We start from the raw sequence: 18,225 nt of genomic DNA, 5'->3' as shown, positions 1-18,225 counted from the left end.
AGGAGATCGAGCAAAGATAAGAGCACAGAAGCGTGCTTTACTCCCCCGCCCTCAGCGATCTTTGTCTGGCTACTCCTTACAAGGGGAATTTATCATTGGTTTTACCCGGGGTTTATTGACATTTGTCACAGTTTGTCTCAGATGCTGTTTAGAGACTTTTCACTGTCTTTTCACGGTCCTCAGTTAGTGCTGACAGCACCAAACAAGCTGATTCTATTACCATAGGGGGAATGGAGGGGGGGGGGTGTTGGTGGATGATGGGGTGCTACTGCTGGGGGGTGTTGCCAGGGCACCCCCCGCCCCCCCCATTCCCCCTACCCCCCTGTTCTGTGCTAATAGCATCAGCTGGTGGATGATGGGGGTGCTACTGCTGGGGGCACGGTGTGTGAGGTTTATATTCATAGAGTGTAGTGTATACTAGGGCTGCACGATATGGGAAAGATGTGCGATTGCGATTATGGGCCTAAATATTGTGATTTCGATATGTGATGCAATGTAATAAATAAATAGTGAAATCCCCATATTTCATGTCCAATCTCCTCAATTTTATAACTATTCACCCATTTTATGCCCACGGCCCATTTCACATCTCACCATTTAATTTCTATCCCCCCCCCCTTGTCACATTCTGCCCCTCCCCCTTTTGTCATATTCCCCCCTCTTGTCACATTCTGCCCCTCCCCCTCTTGTCACATTCTGCCCCTCCCCCTCTTGTCACATTCCCCCTCATCCTTGTCACATTCCCCCTTACCCTTGTCACATTCTGCTCCCCCTTGTTACATATTCCCCCTCCCCCCCTTGTCACATATTCCCCCTCCCCCCTTGTCACATTCCCCCTCCCTCTTGTCACATTCTCCCCCCCCCTTGTCACATTCTGCCCCCCCTTGTTACATATTCCCCCCCTGTTACATATCCCCCCCCCTTGTTACATATTCCCCCCCCTTGTTACATATTCCCCCCCTGTCACATTCTGCTCCCCGTCACATATTCCCCCTCTTGTCACATTCTGCCCCCCCGTCACAATCTGCCCCCCTGTCACATTCCCCCTTTTCCCCCCTCCCCCCTTTAACATTCTGCCCCCTTCACCCCTTGTCACATATTCCCGTCACATTCCTCCTCCCCGGCAGCACACACGCTAGGTTTGTGTGTATTTGCAGACCTTTGAGGACTTTTACCTTTCAGCCAATCACTGGCTTGACATGTGACACCGCTGCGGCCAGTGATTGGCTGAAGGTAAAGGTCCTACAGCTTGTACAGAGACACCGGGACCGCACGGAGGTGTACAGATGCAGGGACCGGGAAGAGGTGAGCATAATGCATTTATTATTTTTTATCCCTGCGCCCTTTACTTAGATCACTGTTTCTCTACCAGGGTGCCTCCAGCTGTTGTGAAACTACAACTCCCAGCATGCCCGGACAGCTTTTGGCTGTCCGGGCATGCTGGGAGTTGTAGTTTCATAACAGCTGGAGGCACCCTGGTTGGGAAACACAGACGTTTAATATTTAAATTTGTTTTTATCTGCCCTAGCCTTCCCACGCTGCAGCCGCACACGGGATCTGCCCGGGCAGATAATCGCTAATTTTCCCGGGGGCCATATCGATATATGGCTAAAAAGCAAAAATCGTGATTCGATTGTTTTTGCAATATATCGTGCAGCCCTAGTGTATACTAGTTTATTATATTTAGAGGATACAGTGTCTGGCAGGTTTATAATAATTATTATTATTTTCATATAGAGGATCAGAATGCGCTGACATAGTGAGGAGCCGTCTGGGCGTCACATTCTGCAGAGAGAACATTTAGCTGGACCTGGTGGTATGTACCATCTGAATTAGATAAAGAAAGACTATAGAGAAGACGTCACCTGTAGTCACTGATATCATTGTGTATTCTCCTTACTCTAGAGAAGACGTCACCTGTAGTCACTGATATCATCGCGTATTCTCCTCACTATAGAGAAGACGTCGCCTGTAGTTACTGATATCATTGTGTATTCTCCTCACTATAGAGAAGACGTCACCTGTAATCACTGATATCATTGTGTATTCTCCTCACTATAGAGAAGACGTCACCTGTAGTCACTGATATCATTGTGTATTCTCCTCACTATAGAGAAGACGTCACCTGTAATCACTGATATCATTGTGTATTCTCCTCACTATAGAGAAGACGTCACCTGTAATCACTGATATCATTGTGTATTCTCCTCACTATAGAGAAGACGTCACCTGTAGTCACTGATATTATTGTGTATTCTCCTCATTATGTCCTATCAGAGCTATAGTCACTTGTAAGTTCTGCAGTTAAGATGAGTGAAACTTAACTCCCAGCATAACCTCACCACTGCTTAAAGGGGACTCAGCTGCAAAACATTTTCTTTTGAATCAACTGGTGTCAGAAAGTTAAACAGGTTTGTCAATTACTTACTTGAAGGATTCAGATTTTAACTTTCTGGCACCAGTTGATATAAAAGTAAATGTTTTCCAGTGGATTACCAATTTAAGTAATTCTGGGAGTTGTAGTTTTAAATGGTGAAAACCTCTTTAGCGCTTTTCCATTCTGTGACAATTGGTATATTTAATTATTATACTGGAATTTTTCACAATGCGCTACACCAGTGGCATCCGTCACAACAGGCTAAAAACTTTATTATGTCGAGGGGGGGTAGGTATGGGGTGACACCATTTTGTACCGCACCGGGTGACACAACCCTAGCAACGCCACTGCAGAGAGCCAGGGTGTAAAGCATGCTATTGTGTACTTATCTCTGCTCACCCTCATGATCTTAGAACTGAGACTAAATGGCACACATTTAGTGGGAATGTCCTAAACTCGTCTCATTTTGGGAAACAGTGCTTAAAGTACTATGGTGGGGGAAAAAAACATTTCAAACCAACTGGTGCCAGAAAGTTAAACAGTTTTGTAAAATTACTTCTATTAAAAAATCTTAACCCTTCCAGTACTTCTCAGCTGCTGTATACTACAGAGGAAGTTGAGTTGGTCTTTTCTGTCTGACCCCAATGCTCTCTGTTGACACCTATGTCCGTGTAAGGAACTGCCCAGAGTAAGAGCAAATCCCCATAGCAAACCTCTCCTGCTCCAGACAGTTCCTGAAACGGAGCAGAGGGTCAGCAGAGAGCACTGTGGTCAGACAGAAAATAAATTCAAAAAGAAAAGAACTTCCTCTGTAGTATACAGCAGCTGATAAGTACTGGAAGAATTAAGATTTTTTAATAGGAGTAATTTACAAATCTGTTTAACTTTCTGGCACCAGTTGATTTAAATTTTTTTATTTTTTTCCACCGGAGTACCCCTTTAAAGTTGTATCAAATGTCTTCGGTTCCCAATACGCCTGAGGCTGTTCTTCTCTTCCTGTTCCACTTAGCTCAATCCCGTTACAAAAAATCATTGGCTAGGTATCTCCTTCTCTGCTAAAACGATCTTCCCCAGGTTTTCGGATCGCCCTACCCTGAAGAAACGGTTTACTGAGGTTACACATGTTCAACATATGGAAGAGTTGCTGTCTGTGACCTCTGCAGAGGTACATTGTTATACATTACCTGGAGCCCTTGGCTAGACGTTTGCTCTTCCCAAACGTATTAAACTCATGTTTAACCGCGGCACAAGTGTGATGGATGTATCACCCCTTCTCCTTTTGTTGGCCTTTGCGGTTCGCCATGGTGCCTGTCTTATGATCACCTTGCCTTTGGCTACCCTGCTGGGTTCCCCTAGGTCCCCCCCAACACACACACACACTTTTTTTTCTCTTGTGTTTCCTTTTTTCCCCTCCTGTTCTTCCTCCATTCTTCTATTACCTGGATGGTCGTTGGTCTTAATGATTGCCTTTTCTTTGTTAGCGGTTAGATGACCTTTTTTTCTTGTGATTATACAGTCATGTTTTGTTTTTGGGCTGGTCCTTTTTTGTATTACTTCTCATTATGCCATCTTAATGCATTCTTATTGTTTGCATCTAGTTTTACTTGAACTTGATTTCTATTTGCTCTTTACTATTTGCATCAGATACGCTTCCAAGACTTCTGAGGTCTCAATGGAACTCGATTTATCCTGGACCGTTTTGTACTGTTTACTGTTTATTCTTTAATAAACTTTCTTTCGAATTTGAAAAAAAAGTGTTTTGTTTTTTTAAATGACAAGGACACTTTAAATGAGTAATGTTAATGTAATGTAGAAAACGTTTCTAAATGAACGTCTATACAGGAGTTTTGATGGTAAACCGTAGAGTCATAAATGCACAGACCATCCATCAATAAGCTAAGTGGCAGATGTTTTGAGAAAAATCTACACCGAGAACCTGAACAGAAGCCATTTATCATAAGAACAATGACCTTGAATACAGCTGTATCAATGTGGCAGGAGCTGTGGAGCCTTCTTTGCAAGAAGCAAAGTTGAGCATCATTAACCCTTAATGTGTACGGTAACATAAATCATTTTTGGTCACTTGGGATGAAATATCTTCTAGAGGAATCATTATTGGACACTTAAAACAAGAACAGGAACTTAAATGTGAATACAGTGGTCCCTCAACATACGATGGTAATACGTTCCAAATGGACCAACGTTTGTTGAAACCATCGTATGTTGAGGGATCCGTGCAATGTAAAGTATAGGACAGTGGTCTACAACCTGTGGACCTCCAGATGTTGTAAAACTACAACACCAAGCATGCCCCGCATGCTGGGTGTTGTAGTTTTGCAACATCTGGAGGTCCGCAGGTTGTAGACCACTGTTAGAGGAAGTTGTACTCACCTGTCCCCGCCGCTCTGGACCATCACCGCTGCCCGGGATGTCGCCGTCCATCGCTGTCGCCGCGTCCCCGAGGTGTCCCCGCCGCTCCGGCAAGGCCTCTGCTTCCCTGGCATCCGCGCGCTCCATCGCCGCCATCACGTCGCTACGCACGCCGCTCCTATTGGATGATGGGATAGAGTGCGCAGCAACGTGATGACGTCGATGGAGAGCGACGACGATGCAGGGGATCCTGAAGAGGACGTGCCGGAGCCCGAGGACAGGTAAGTGATCGCCAGCGGACCACACTGGGCACCGTAAACAGCTATCCGGTGGCAGCTGAAGCAGTTTATGTGATGGCCGACATACAAAAGCATTGTATGTTGATGCTGCCTTCAACATGCGATGGCCTCTGAGAGGCCATCGCATGTTGAAATTATCGTATGTCTGGGCCATCGTAGGTCGAGGGGTCACTGTATATCTCTTTGGATTCTTTTTTCATATGAACTGTAGCTTCTTTACATTTTGGTGGTAGATTTGTTGTGGATTTTAGAAATATATATTTGCAATAAAGTATCATCTATAGTTTGCTGTAGATAACCTGCAGATCCATAGCTTAAAGGGGTTCTCCGGTGGGAATTTTTTTTTTTTTTAATCAACAGCAGCCAGAGAGTAAAACAGATTTGTCATTTACTTCTATTTAAAAATATTAACCCTTCCAGTATTATCAGATGCTGTATGCTCCACAGGAAGTTCTTTTCTTTTTTAATTTATTTTCTGTCTGACCACAGTGCTCTCTGCTGACCCCTCTGTCCATATCACAGGAGTGAATCCCCATAGCAAACCTCTCCTGCTCTGCACAGTTCCTGATATGGACAGAGGTGTCAGCAGAGAGCACTGTGGTCAGACAGAAAAAAAATCAAAAAGGAAAGAAATTCCTGTGGAGCATACAGAAGCTGATAAGTACTGGAGGGGTTAAAACATTTCAATATAAATCATTTACAATTCTGTTTAACTTTCTGGCACCAGTTGAGCAAATAATAAAAAAACAAAAACAGCATACTTATCTTACCAATCTACTTCCAATACTGTGCTGATGCCGGTACATGGTCACTCACCCTTCCTGATTTACAGGGCTCCATTTGTATGATATGGGACAAGGCTGCACCGGTCACATATGTGATCAAAGTCCTCATAAGAGTCAAGCGAACAGAGACCAGTGGGGGACCAAGGAAGGGTAGGTACAGAAGCAGCAGGGGATTGGTAAGGTAAGTGCACTGATTTTTTATATTTGATGAATAGCTATTTGAGTATGCAGAGGGTAATCTGCAAACAAATATGCAGTATGTGTTCTAGTTTGGTCTAAGATTTGCTGAGAATTATCGACTTGTGTGGTCCTAGCGCAATGGATTAATGGTTCCTGAAAACACTACCACTGCCTAGATCTGGGGAAACAAAGGTTCAGACAGGTCACAACCCAAAAGATCCCATCTCTGTGTGGATGTCTGCACAAACTTGAGCTTCTTGTCTGACCCTGCGAAAAGAAGTGTGATCTGTAGACAAAAGGTCTTTATAGCCAGTTCAAGACTTCTACAACTTCTTGTATTCTATGCTAATTTGACAAATTATACCTTAGAAGCCACAGAATACTAATATTTTGATCTGTTGTATTGTTTCAAAGCTTTTACCTGTATATCTGAGTTCTCAGCCAGTGATTTTTTACTTGTGATTTCCTCCAGATCCAAAGCCTGTTGAAGATATGTTTTCCCAGCTTGTAGTTCATCCTCAAGTAACATTACATCTTCAGCAGATATAGGCCATCCCAGTCTGTCTAAAGCTTGTAGGAGTGCTTCTTTGTTATCCAAGTATGATATTGGAACATCACTGTTAAAGCTTTAACCAATGTGTTAACATGTTACATACTTATCTACCACTCATGATATCTGTTATATAATCAAAATACAATGGTTGAAACAGTGATTATAAATGTACTAGGGCTTAGTTTATAATTTGACTAAATACATAATGGTTTCATGTTTTACCGTATATGTATTTTTACACAAAAGTGAAGGTTAATTCTACTGTATTACCTTATGGATACATTAACACTAATGTATTTTTATAAAAACAGAAGCAGATCCATTCAGAGAGAACGGATGGCTTTGTGAAAGTCTCATGCACATAGCGGTACATCATTTTGTGTCAAAAAAGACTAAAGTATTTGACAAGATTTACCTTTAATGGCTAACCAGACAAATGATATGTGGAAGCTATCACTCTTATAATACAATCTTTTTTGACACAAAAGTATTTAACATCATATAGATTTTTCTATACATCATGCACATGGCCGTACTATAGTTCCATATCATACACGTCCTGAGTTTATTGGAGCTTTAACTATGGAATCCACCAAACTCTTTGGGTCCATAGCGTACCTTCATATGTTTTCATTAATCCAACGGATAAATATATCCCTGCAGTTTTCCACCAGAAGCCATGCCATGGCGCTACTCTCCCTTAAAGGGGTGTTCCGGGGAACTGAACTTATCCTTTATCAACAGGATAGGGGGATGAGTGTCTGATATCAGGGTCCCCACCAATGGGGCCCCCTGAGATCTCCTGTACAGCGCCTATCCTATGTGGGCAAGTGATGTCCCTCTCAGCAGTCACCGGTCTCAGTGATGTTCCATCTTAGCTGGTGATTAGCTGAGTGAACCGTCACTTGCCCACGTCCAGGAAGGTGGGGGCTGAAGCGTGCTGAGGATGGGAGATCTACAGGAGATCATGAGGGGGCCCAGCAGTTGACCCAACCCAATATCAGCTAGTTATCCAGTGGATAGGAGTCTGATAGGTTCAGTTGCCCAGTGTACCCCTTTAAGGGAATATTCTTAGGGGTGATTATAAACCAAAGAGGCCAATTATTGCCCCCTGTAACAGACCCAGTGATCAGTTGATGAACAATCAATCACTCATTTATCGACAGATCGCTGGGATTGTGCAGCACTAAAAGTCTCTTTTTATTGTAAGCACATCTTTCTGTGTAAATAGGGGATGTGCGGCCAACAATAATGTAAATAAAGGACTGCATGAACGATCCAGCGAGCATTCCTGTGACCCTGGCTGGACAATTACTTAGCTGTATAAAAGGCTTATTAAGCCAGATCGCCGCTTATAACGGGCATGGGGCTGTCTGTCTAAAAGGATCCTTAAAAGCATTGTTTGTAGCGAAGGAAACAACTGTAAAAAAGTGACATGTGAAGAAAGCATATGCCTGTGTCTGAGTACAGAACCATATCGCCTCTGTGTGCCATTGTAGATCCTCCTCCATGCACACAAAGAAAACACCACTCAACTCACACAGTACAGTATGTACAAACCAAAGCATGAATTCGATTTACATTGCTGCATAATCTCAATACATTCATTATTTCTGTACACTTATTATGTAATTGTAAACAACAAAGATTCAATTACTATCAACCTTTATTTTATCACAGTCCAGCAAGCACATAAAATGAAGTGAGGACTTACTTGTCCCTTTCCTCCTGGGATAAAGCCCTCCACACGATTAGATTAAGGCGCCTAGTAAAGGATACAAAAGGTGGATTGCGCATTGCAAAGTTGATAAGCATAATGCCAGTAAAACAAATACATTATACAGTTCAAAGGATAGGTAAATGAATAGGCAAATGAGTGATTTCCATTCTAAATGAAAGGAAGCAGCATGCCATATCTCATATCATAGCCATGAATGTATCATTTACATATAAAAAGCTGAGAAAACAACATTTTTCATCAGTCTTACAATCCTTGCTGGGTCAAGCAGGACACAGATAATGGAGGCATAAAGCATTAGCCAGGACTACAGCATATTCTTTTACTGCATTTCTGTTTTTTTTATGTTTTACTGTATTTATCATGCTGCAAATACCATACAATCTATAGACATAACGGTATATACTGTATGCCGTATGCCAGCTTAATTACATTGGCACAAAACAACACAGCCAATGAGTAACATTAACACAGACATTCAGTAGACATATATATGTATAGATATTTAGGCAACTCAATAAAAAAAATAATAATAATAATTTACACTTACACGTGTATATGGCTAGGAGTTCTTGGAGTTACAGCCCATGTCCTCTTTACCTAGTGACTGTGAGGGTAGGCAACTGCAAGCGGGCCGAGGGGCAGTGATATAGAGAACATTGCTTGGACTTACCTGGGCTCTTGCTGTCTTGGAACCCCCCCCCCCCCCCCCCTCCTTGGGCAATTGAGCCTTATTTGTCTATTAACAAAAAAGGCTAATATGGCTGTGAAGTACTAATAAAATTAAACATTTGTACCTGGAATCATGATGACTGGCCCTATGTAAGTATGTGCTTATTTACACCCTTGTTTACACGCTGATAGGCCTGTTAGATAATATAAAATAAGTCCAGATAACGCCAGCACAGGCTGGGCTGTCAGTATTCCCAATGTGAACTATTTGAGTTTTAGATAGCTCGAGTAATGGGTATCTAGGTTTCTGTCATAAAGTGATCTTGGACCACATTAATACTCAGATAACTGAACTTTGTGACAACAGTTAGGCCATACTTGGACAGTAAGGGGTCAAGGACTGGATTGCTCATAGTGTACAAATTATTACAGATATTTGCCATTTTAAGCCATTGAGGACTCAAAAAATATCTATTAACTGCATAGCACAATTTAGCTTTTTTTTTTTGGATCTTAAAGGCCATGTTGCCTGCATATAGACCAACCACACTCCCCAAATATCTTGGTAATTGAATATAATATAGATGGAAAAAGAGGGCAACCCTCCTGCACACAGCTGTACTGGGTGGAATTCAATTGACAACTACATTAGCTAAACATAAATTAATAAAAAGCTTGGAAGGGGATAGGAAATAAGTGTCTGAACACACGGGGTCCAACTTCTGGGACCTCCTACAATCTCCAGAACGGGCCTCGAATCTCCCTGCTGTGTGAAGTGTGGGTCTGTTTATACTCCATGCATTCTCTATAGAAGCGTCTGAGATAGGACACCACACTATATCTCCAGAACTTCCATACAGAATGTATACAGCATGTGATGACCCTGCACTTTATACAGGAGATTCAGGTCCCCGATTTGGAGATTTTGGGGGTTCCCAATGGTCGGACACCCTGCAATCAGACACTTATGCCCTGTGAATAGGGAATATGTTTTTAAACACTGGAGTACTCCTTTAACTACAAAGTGTTCACTTATTTTTTCAATACTCAGGATTAACACCCTCTGGAAACTGAGCAAGCAGTAACGCTATATGTAAATAGAGTAAATAATCTTACTACAATATAAAATGTACCTTCCATACGATTGAATTGCTTGTTGGATCCTTTCTTTGTAGTCTGAGAGGTTAACAGCTTGGGGATTAATTAGTGTGATACGTTTTCTGTTTCCACTTATGTGAGCCAGAGGAAGCACCTGAAACAAGAGGCAGCGGCTATCATCATATGCAAATATAACATTCCAGAAACTTTCCCATCTAGATAAAGTGCTACATTTAGGCTATGTTCACACAAAAAAATATCTGCAGGAGAATCTGTGAGTGGACATTCCTCAAAATGTGGCGCGCCGGCATATTTTGCAGAATGTCCACACGGAGATTCTCCTGTGGACATTCCGTGTGGACTCTGCACAAAGAATGAACGTGTTCATTCTTTGTGTGGACACAGAAAATGGTATTTCCATGCCAAAATAACATCTGGCATGGAAATTCTGCCGTGTGCACAGAAAAGCAGAATCCTGTTGAATTCAATGGGACTCTGCTTAAGCGGAATTTCCGTGGGGACATTCCACGCGGAATTCTGTCGCCAGAACATGGCCTTAGGGCTCGCTCACACGGATGGATCCTCAGTGTAAAATATGATGCTGATCCAGTGACGATGGACCCTACACTGCTGCCTCTATCTGTGGCTGCTCATAGCGGCTATCCGCTGCTATGAGCAGACACGCTTCAATGTGGGAGTCGCCACGCGCATGTGCAGTATACTCACACACATCGCCCCCTGCTCCTTGAGCTTTGCCGAGAGTAGCCGCGATGTGTGCGAGTATACAGATTGTTTGCTCATAGCAGCGGATCGCCGCAATGAGCAGGCACAGATAGAGGCAACACTGTAGAGTCCATCGTCGGCGGATCCACAGTGTATTTTATGCTGCAGATCCATCCGTGTGAACGAGCCCTAAGGGTCTAAATTAGCTGTGAATCCAGTAAAATCAGGGCAAGAACCCCAATATGACTGACACCTGAATAGAGTGTTATATACTACCCCTACCAAGGTGCATTCACACACAGGTTATATCATGTGGGGTAACCTGTATACACCTATCTGCAGCTGTGTGTTCCTGAGAAACAATCTGATTGTCAGGGATAATGTAAACACTCATCTAATAGCATCAGGATAAAACAAAAAGTTCTGCATTTGGTGGTACCCATGGTTCTTGACTCTAAATAATGGGTGATGCTTCAGCCAATAATAGCCAATGTGTTACATTACAAGGGTTATCTATGAAGTATTCATTAGGTGTAGCAAATTAATTCACTTATATACTTGACAAAAATATCACAAACATTTCCGCACAAACACGGAGTCTCTGAGGACCTTTTTCCATTCAGTGAAGCCATTAGGATGTTGGTTAATGATCCAGGTAATGAGGTTTAGAGGTATACAGTGAACATGTGACCGAGCTACCTAGTAAAGGAAGCTCCACTAAGACAAAGGCTGCAATGACACACCACTGAGGATATTGTTACGCCTAGCGCTCCGGGTCCCCGCTCCTCCCCGGAGCGCTCACGGCGTCCTTCTCCCTGCAGCTCCCCGGTCAGCGCTGACCGGGAGCGCTGCTCTGCCATGGCCGTTGGGGATGCGATTCGCACAGCGGGACGCGCCCGCTTGCGAGTCGCATCCCAGGTCACTTACCCGTTCCCGTCTCCTGCGGTCATGTGCTGGCGCGCGCGGCTCCGCTCTCTAGGGCGCGCGCGCGCCAGCTCCCTGAGACTTAAAGGGCCAGTGCACCAATGATTGGTGCCTGGCCCAATTAGCTTAATTGGTTCCCACCTGTTCCCGGCTTATATCTAGTCTCCTCCCTTGCACTCCCTTGCCGGATCTTGTTGCCTTAGTGCCAGTGAAAGCGTTCTTGTGTGTTTATACCCTGTGTACCAGAACTATTGCTATCTCCCCTGACTACGAACCTTGCCGCCTGCCCCCGACCTTCTGCTACGTCCGACTTTGCTTCTGCCTACTCCCTTGTACCTCGCCTATCTTCAGCAGCCAGAGAGGTGAGCCGTTGCTAGTGGATACGACCTGGTCACTACCGCCGCAGCAAGACCATCCCGCTTTGCGGCGGGCTCTGGTGAAAACCAGTAGTGGCTTAGAACCGGTCCACTAGCACGGTCCTCGCCAATCCCTCTCTGGCACAGAGGGTCCACTACCTGCCAGCCGGCATCGTGACAGTAGATCCGGCCATGGATCCCGCTGAAGTTCCTCTGCCTGTTGTCGCCGACCTCCCCACACTGGTCGCCCAGCAAGCCCGACAGATTGCCCAACAAGATCACCAGCTGTCGTACTTGACCACCATGACTCAGCAACTCCAGTCGCAGCTACAGCAGATTCAGTCTCAGCTACAGCAGCAGCAACCATCTCCTCCGCCAGCTCCTGCACCTCTTCCGCAGCGAGTGGCCACTCCTAGCCTCCGCCTGTCTTTGCCGGACAAATTTAATGGGGACTCTAAGTTTTGCCGTGGCTTCCTTTCCCAATGTTCCCTGCATCTGGAGATGATGTCGGATCAGTTTCCTACTGAAAGGTCTAAGGTGGCTTTCGTAGTCAGCCTTCTGTCTGGAAAAGCCCTGTCATGGGCCACACCGCTCTGGGACCGCGATGACCCTGTCACTGCCTCTGTACACTCCTTCTTCTCGGAAATTCGAAGTGTCTTTGAGGAACCTGCCCGAGCCTCTTCTGCTGAGACTGCCCTGCTGAACCTGGTCCAGGGTAATTCCTCCGTTGGCGAGTACGCCATACAATTCCGTACTCTTGCTTCTGAACTATCCTGGAATAATGAGGCTCTCTGCGCGACCTTTAAAAAAGGCCTATCCAGCAACATTAAGGATGTTCTGGCCGCACGAGAGACTCCTGCTAACCTGCATGAACTCATTCATCTAGCCACTCGCATTGACATGCGTTTTTCTGAGAGGCATCAAGAGCTCCGCCAGGAAAAAGACTTAGATCTCTGGCCACCTCTCCCACAGTCTCCACTGCAATCTGCGCCTAGGCCTCCCGCCGAGGAGGCCATGCAAGTGGATCGGTCTCGCCTGACCCTGGAAGAGAGGAATCGCCGTAAGGAAGAGAATCTTTGTTTGTACTGTGCCAGTACTGAACATTTTCTGGTGGATTGCCCAATCCGTCCTCCACGTCTGGGAAACGCACGCTCACACTCAGCTCTCGTGGGTGTGGCGTCCCTTGATGCCAAGTCGGCTTCTCCACGTCTCACGGTACCTGTTCGGATTTCCACTTCAGCCAGCTCTCCCCTCTCAGCCGTGGCCTGTCTGGACTCTGGAGCTTCTGGGAATTTTATTCGGGAGTCCTTTGTGAATAAATTCCATATTCCGGTGACCCGTCTTGTCAAGCCACTCCGCATCTCCGCGGTCAACGGAGCCAGGTTGGACTGTACCATACGTTTCCGCACGGAGCCCCTTCTTATGAGCATCGGATCTCATCACGAGAGGATTGAACTTTTGGTCCTCCCCAATTGCACCTCGGAAATTCTCCTTGGACTTCCCTGGCTTCAACTTCATTCCCCAACCCTGGATTGGTCCACTGGGGAGATCAAGAGTTGGGGGTCCTCTTGTTCCAAGAACTGTCTAAAACCGGTTCCCAGTAACCCTTGCCGTAACTCTGTGGTTCCTCCTGTATCTGGTCCCCCTAAGGTCATTAAGGACTCTGCCTGCCACAGGAAATGCCCCTCCCCCCCTCCCAGTTCCATCAGGCAAGCTTCTGTGTCCCCTCATGGCCCTCGTCCTGGTGTCACACTGCCCCGTGCCAGGTCCCGCCCTCTGCCCTCTCTCCCCATTCCTACTCCTGCGGTTCTGCCTGCCGTTGAGGAATCCCTCCATCCTTTCCCGGTGTCCTCATCCCAGGGGAGGCAGTTACCCGATAAAGAGAAGGGGAGACCTAAGGGGGGGGGTACTGTTACGCCTAGCGCTCCGGGTCCCCGCTCCTCCCCGGAGCGCTCACGGCGTCCTTCTCCCTGCAGCTCCCCGGTCAGCGCTGACCGGGAGCGCTGCTCTGCCATGGCCGTTGGGGATGCGATTCGCACAGCGGGACGCGCCCGCTTGCGAGTCGCATCCCAGGTCACTTACCCGTTCCCGTCTCCTGCGGTCATGTGCTGGCGCGCGCGGCTCCGCTCTCTAGGGCGCGCGCGCGCCAGCTCCCTGAGACTTAAAGGGCCAGTGCACCAATGATTGGTGCCTGGCCCAATTAGCTTAATTGGTTCCCACCTGTTCCCGGCTTATATCTAGTCTCCTCCCTTGCACTCCCTTGCCGGATCTTGTTGCCTTAGTGCCAGTGAAAGCGTTCTTGTGTGTTTATACCCTGTGTACCAGAACTATTGCTATCTCCCCTGACTACGAACCTTGCCGCCTGCCCCCGACCTTCTGCTACGTCCGACTTTGCTTCTGCCTACTCCCTTGTACCTCGCCTATCTTCAGCAGCCAGAGAGGTGAGCCGTTGCTAGTGGATACGACCTGGTCACTACCGCCGCAGCAAGACCATCCCGCTTTGCGGCGGGCTCTGGTGAAAACCAGTAGTGGCTTAGAACCGGTCCACTAGCACGGTCCTCGCCAATCCCTCTCTGGCACAGAGGGTCCACTACCTGCCAGCCGGCATCGTGACAGATATAAGGTAGTGGAAGCCACTGTTAGAAATACACTACCTTTTTCTTACCATTTACATTTCATGAACAAATGTTTTAACATGATCATGATGCATTAAATATATGTTCCATATATAGTAATATGAAAAAGTTATCAGTCTTGCCTACTTGTCATAAAATGTTTCAAATAAAGCAATACCAGGTACTAGAATCAATGGATACAGGACCACAAGTGTTACGCCGAGCGCTCCGGGTCCCCGCTCCTCCCCGGAGCGCTCGCGGCATCCTCGCTGCTGCAGCGCCCCGGTCAGATCTACTGACCGGGTGCGCTGCGATACCGCCCCCAGCCGGGATGCGATTCGCGATGCGGGTGGCGCCCGCTCGCGGTGCGCACCCCGGCTCCCGTACCTGACTCGCTCTCCGTCGGTCCTGTCCCGGCGCGCGCGGTCCCGCTCCCTAGGGCGCGCGCGCGCCGGGTCTCTGCGATTTAAAGGGCCACTGCGCCGCTGATTGGCGCAGTGGGTCTAATCAGTGTGTTCACCTGTGCACTCCCTATGTATACCTCACTTCCCCTGCACTCCCTCGCCGGATCTTGTTGCCCTTGTGCCTAGTGAAAGCGTTCCCTTGTGTGTTCTTAGCCTGTGTTCCGACCTCCTGCCGTTGCCCCTGACTACGATCCTTGCTGCCTGCCCCGACCTTCTGCTACGTCCGACCTTGCTTCTGTCTACTCCCTTGTACCGCGCCTATCTTCAGCAGTCAGAGAGGTTGAGCCGTTGCTAGTGGATACGACCTGGTCACTACCGCCGCAGCAAGACCATCCCGCTTTGCGGCGGGCTCTGGTGAATACCAGTAGTGACTTAGAACCGGTCCACTAGCACGGTCCACGCCAATCCCTCTCTGGCACAGAGGATCCACCTCCTGCCAGCCGGCATCGTGACAACAAGGAAATGACATCCCATGTGAAATAACATCTGCACCGAATATTGGTATTATTCTACGCTTAAAGGGGTACTCCACCACTAGACATCTTATCCCCTATCCAAAGGGTAGAGGATAAGATGTCTGATCATAGGGGTCCAGCCGCTTGGGACCCCCATGATCTGCCTGCTGCACCCGGCATTCGTTTAGAGCATTGGGTGCAGCGCCGGAGGCTCATGACGCCACGGCCACGCCCCCTCAATGCAAGTCTATGGTAGGGGACGTGACAGCCATCACTCCCCTTCTCATAGACTTGCATTAAGGGGGCATGGCTGTGATGTCACGAGCGGGACGTGACCGTGACATCACAAGCCTCCGACCCACATCGCCAGTCAACCGACATGGAGAGAAGTTCGCTCCGTGCACCGGATGTCTGGGATGCTGCTGCAGAGATCTCGGGGGTTCCCAGCAGCGGGACCCCCGCGATCAGACATCTTATCTCCTATCCTATTGATAGGGGATAAGATGTCTAGGGGCGGAGTACACCTTTAAAAGCCTCTTAGGCTTGGTGCAGAGGGGGTGTGGTTTCAAACAAAGGGGTGTGGACACGCCTGCACATCGAAATTACTACAACTAACATCTGCTAGAAGGCATAAATTATAATTGAACTCTACGCTATTTCCGGGTTGGCATAGGCTTCTGAGGCTGTTGTACTGATCATAGAAGCACATGGATTTATCAAGTGGCGTGCACTTTGTGATGAATCCTGGCGAGGGGTTAATTGAAACGGGCATGTGAAAAGCTAAGTCCTTCCTAATATGTTTCATTCGGCTGGGTTCACACACTGCATATTGGTCAGTATCTGGCCCTCATTTTTTGCACAGTATTTTTTGTCAGCCACAATCAAGAGATGGTCCAAAACATGAAAAGGGTGCAAATCTTTCCATCCTGGCTTTGGTAAAAACTCTCACCAAAATGAGCTCCAAATACTGACCAAATACTGTGTGAAAACCTGAACTAAAGAAGGTGGGGTAGGACAGGATACATCAAGAGAAACAGGATGCTACTTACATTTTTTTGTTTTGTTTTTTGATTAAAATTGTATTTAAAGCTGTTCCTATAACTCATAGGAAATAAATGGTGGTGGAGGAAACAGTAAATAATTCATGCTGGCAAGCTAACCAAACATGTCCGGCTTCTTGATAGCAGATGAGTATTCTAATGAGGGGCATAATGAATTAATCTCCTGAAACAGATGAAGAAATACACTTGTGCTACTGAGCGCACACACTGATGTTAATAAGGGGCTGCCATAGCAACTTCATATGGTGAGCGGGAGACAAAATGAGAAGGCAGGAGATTAGAACTGGCCGTAATACTTTATTGGCAAGAAAATGACCCTGTCACAAAGTAGGGACTAGCAGGTGTTTTCAGATTATTATTTATATAGGTTTTCATTACTGAAATGAGAAATGGATAATTTTAATTTCAAACTGACATCTGCCTCAGTTTTGTTTATCTATCACCTATTAACTTTAATGATAAAAAATAACATAATTTCACATTCTGTAAAAAACGAATCTTGAGGGTGTGTTCACATGCTATTACTAGCAACAGGTTTCACGCTGCGGGAAACCTGCTGCGAGTTACACTACCATTGATTTGAATGGCTTCACAGACAGCCCACAATAGTGTCAGATTTGGGAACTGTCCGCGGACCCATTTAAATCAATGGTAGCGTAACTCGCAGCGGGAAACTCGCTGCTAGCTACTAGTGTGTGCATTCTATGCTGTCAGATATACGTGTATCAGCGTAAGGTTGAGGTCTCCCAAAATAAGTAGAAAACATGTGAAAAATTCAAGGGAACCTTTAAAAAACTCGATTTTATTATAATTTCTTGATAAAAAGTCCTTCACCCTTTTAGTGATGTGAAAACTCATGACACCAGCTTTATATTTTTCTTATGCTGTCAGTCCATCAATTTTTGTGAACATCTAGGACCGTCGGGTCACGCTGAGCCTCTTCTGTTACGTGTTTTTGTTTGAGGTGTGTTCAGATGTCACTGCCAGACTGATTAGTGTGCTAGCGTTTGTATCACAGTGCGTTGTAATCACATGTATTATGACGTTGTGCAGGTTACTGATAGTAGAGATTCAGGTGTGTGAGGTCCTGACATCCACCAATGTATATTCAAGATAGACAAATCATATATATTGCACAGTCCACTTATATATATTGCACAGTCCACTCTATTATTGCACATACAGTCCCATGGTAATTGCACAATATTGTATACACTGTGATCAATTTGTCTTAGCACACAATGTTTTGCACTTAGCTGTGATAGCGTAGATATGAGATGATAGTCCGTATTCGTGAGGACAGTTCACATGGTTGAGAATGCCGAACCTACGCGCTTCCTCTTGTCAGATTCCTCAGGGATTATTTGGCATTTCTTCGTCTTTTTGCAGATCTTTTGATGGTCTGTGCAGCTCTGATGCCGGCTAATCCCTGAGGAATCTGACAAGAGGAAACGCGTAGGATCGGCATTCTCAACCATGTGAACTGTCCTCATGAATACGGACTATCATCTCATATCTACGCTATCACAGCTAAGTGCTAAGACAGCTAAGACAA

General features: G+C 46.0%; 1 protein-coding gene across 3 annotated transcripts in view; it reads right to left on the bottom strand.

The window, feature by feature from the left end:
• VWA3B (von Willebrand factor A domain containing 3B) overlaps positions 1–18,225 on the bottom strand; it is a 185,906-nt gene that overhangs the window by 87,691 nt on the left and 79,990 nt on the right. For all 3 annotated transcript variants that reach the window (XM_056555914.1, XM_056555912.1, XM_056555913.1), the window contains exons 20-22: positions 10,108–10,226; positions 8,279–8,329; positions 6,433–6,637 (exon numbers count right to left, since the gene is read on the bottom strand). In XM_056555914.1, the coding sequence (XP_056411889.1) occupies positions 6,433–6,637; positions 8,279–8,329; positions 10,108–10,226 (375 nt within the window). The remainder of the gene's footprint in view (positions 1–6,432; positions 6,638–8,278; positions 8,330–10,107; positions 10,227–18,225) is intronic.

This window comes from Hyla sarda, chromosome 2 (assembly GCF_029499605.1).
Source record: "Hyla sarda isolate aHylSar1 chromosome 2, aHylSar1.hap1, whole genome shotgun sequence".
Lineage (NCBI taxonomy): Eukaryota > Metazoa > Chordata > Amphibia > Anura > Hylidae > Hyla > Hyla sarda.
The sequence above is the reverse complement of the archived record's forward strand: the minus strand, read 5'-3'. Positions and strand labels throughout refer to the sequence as shown.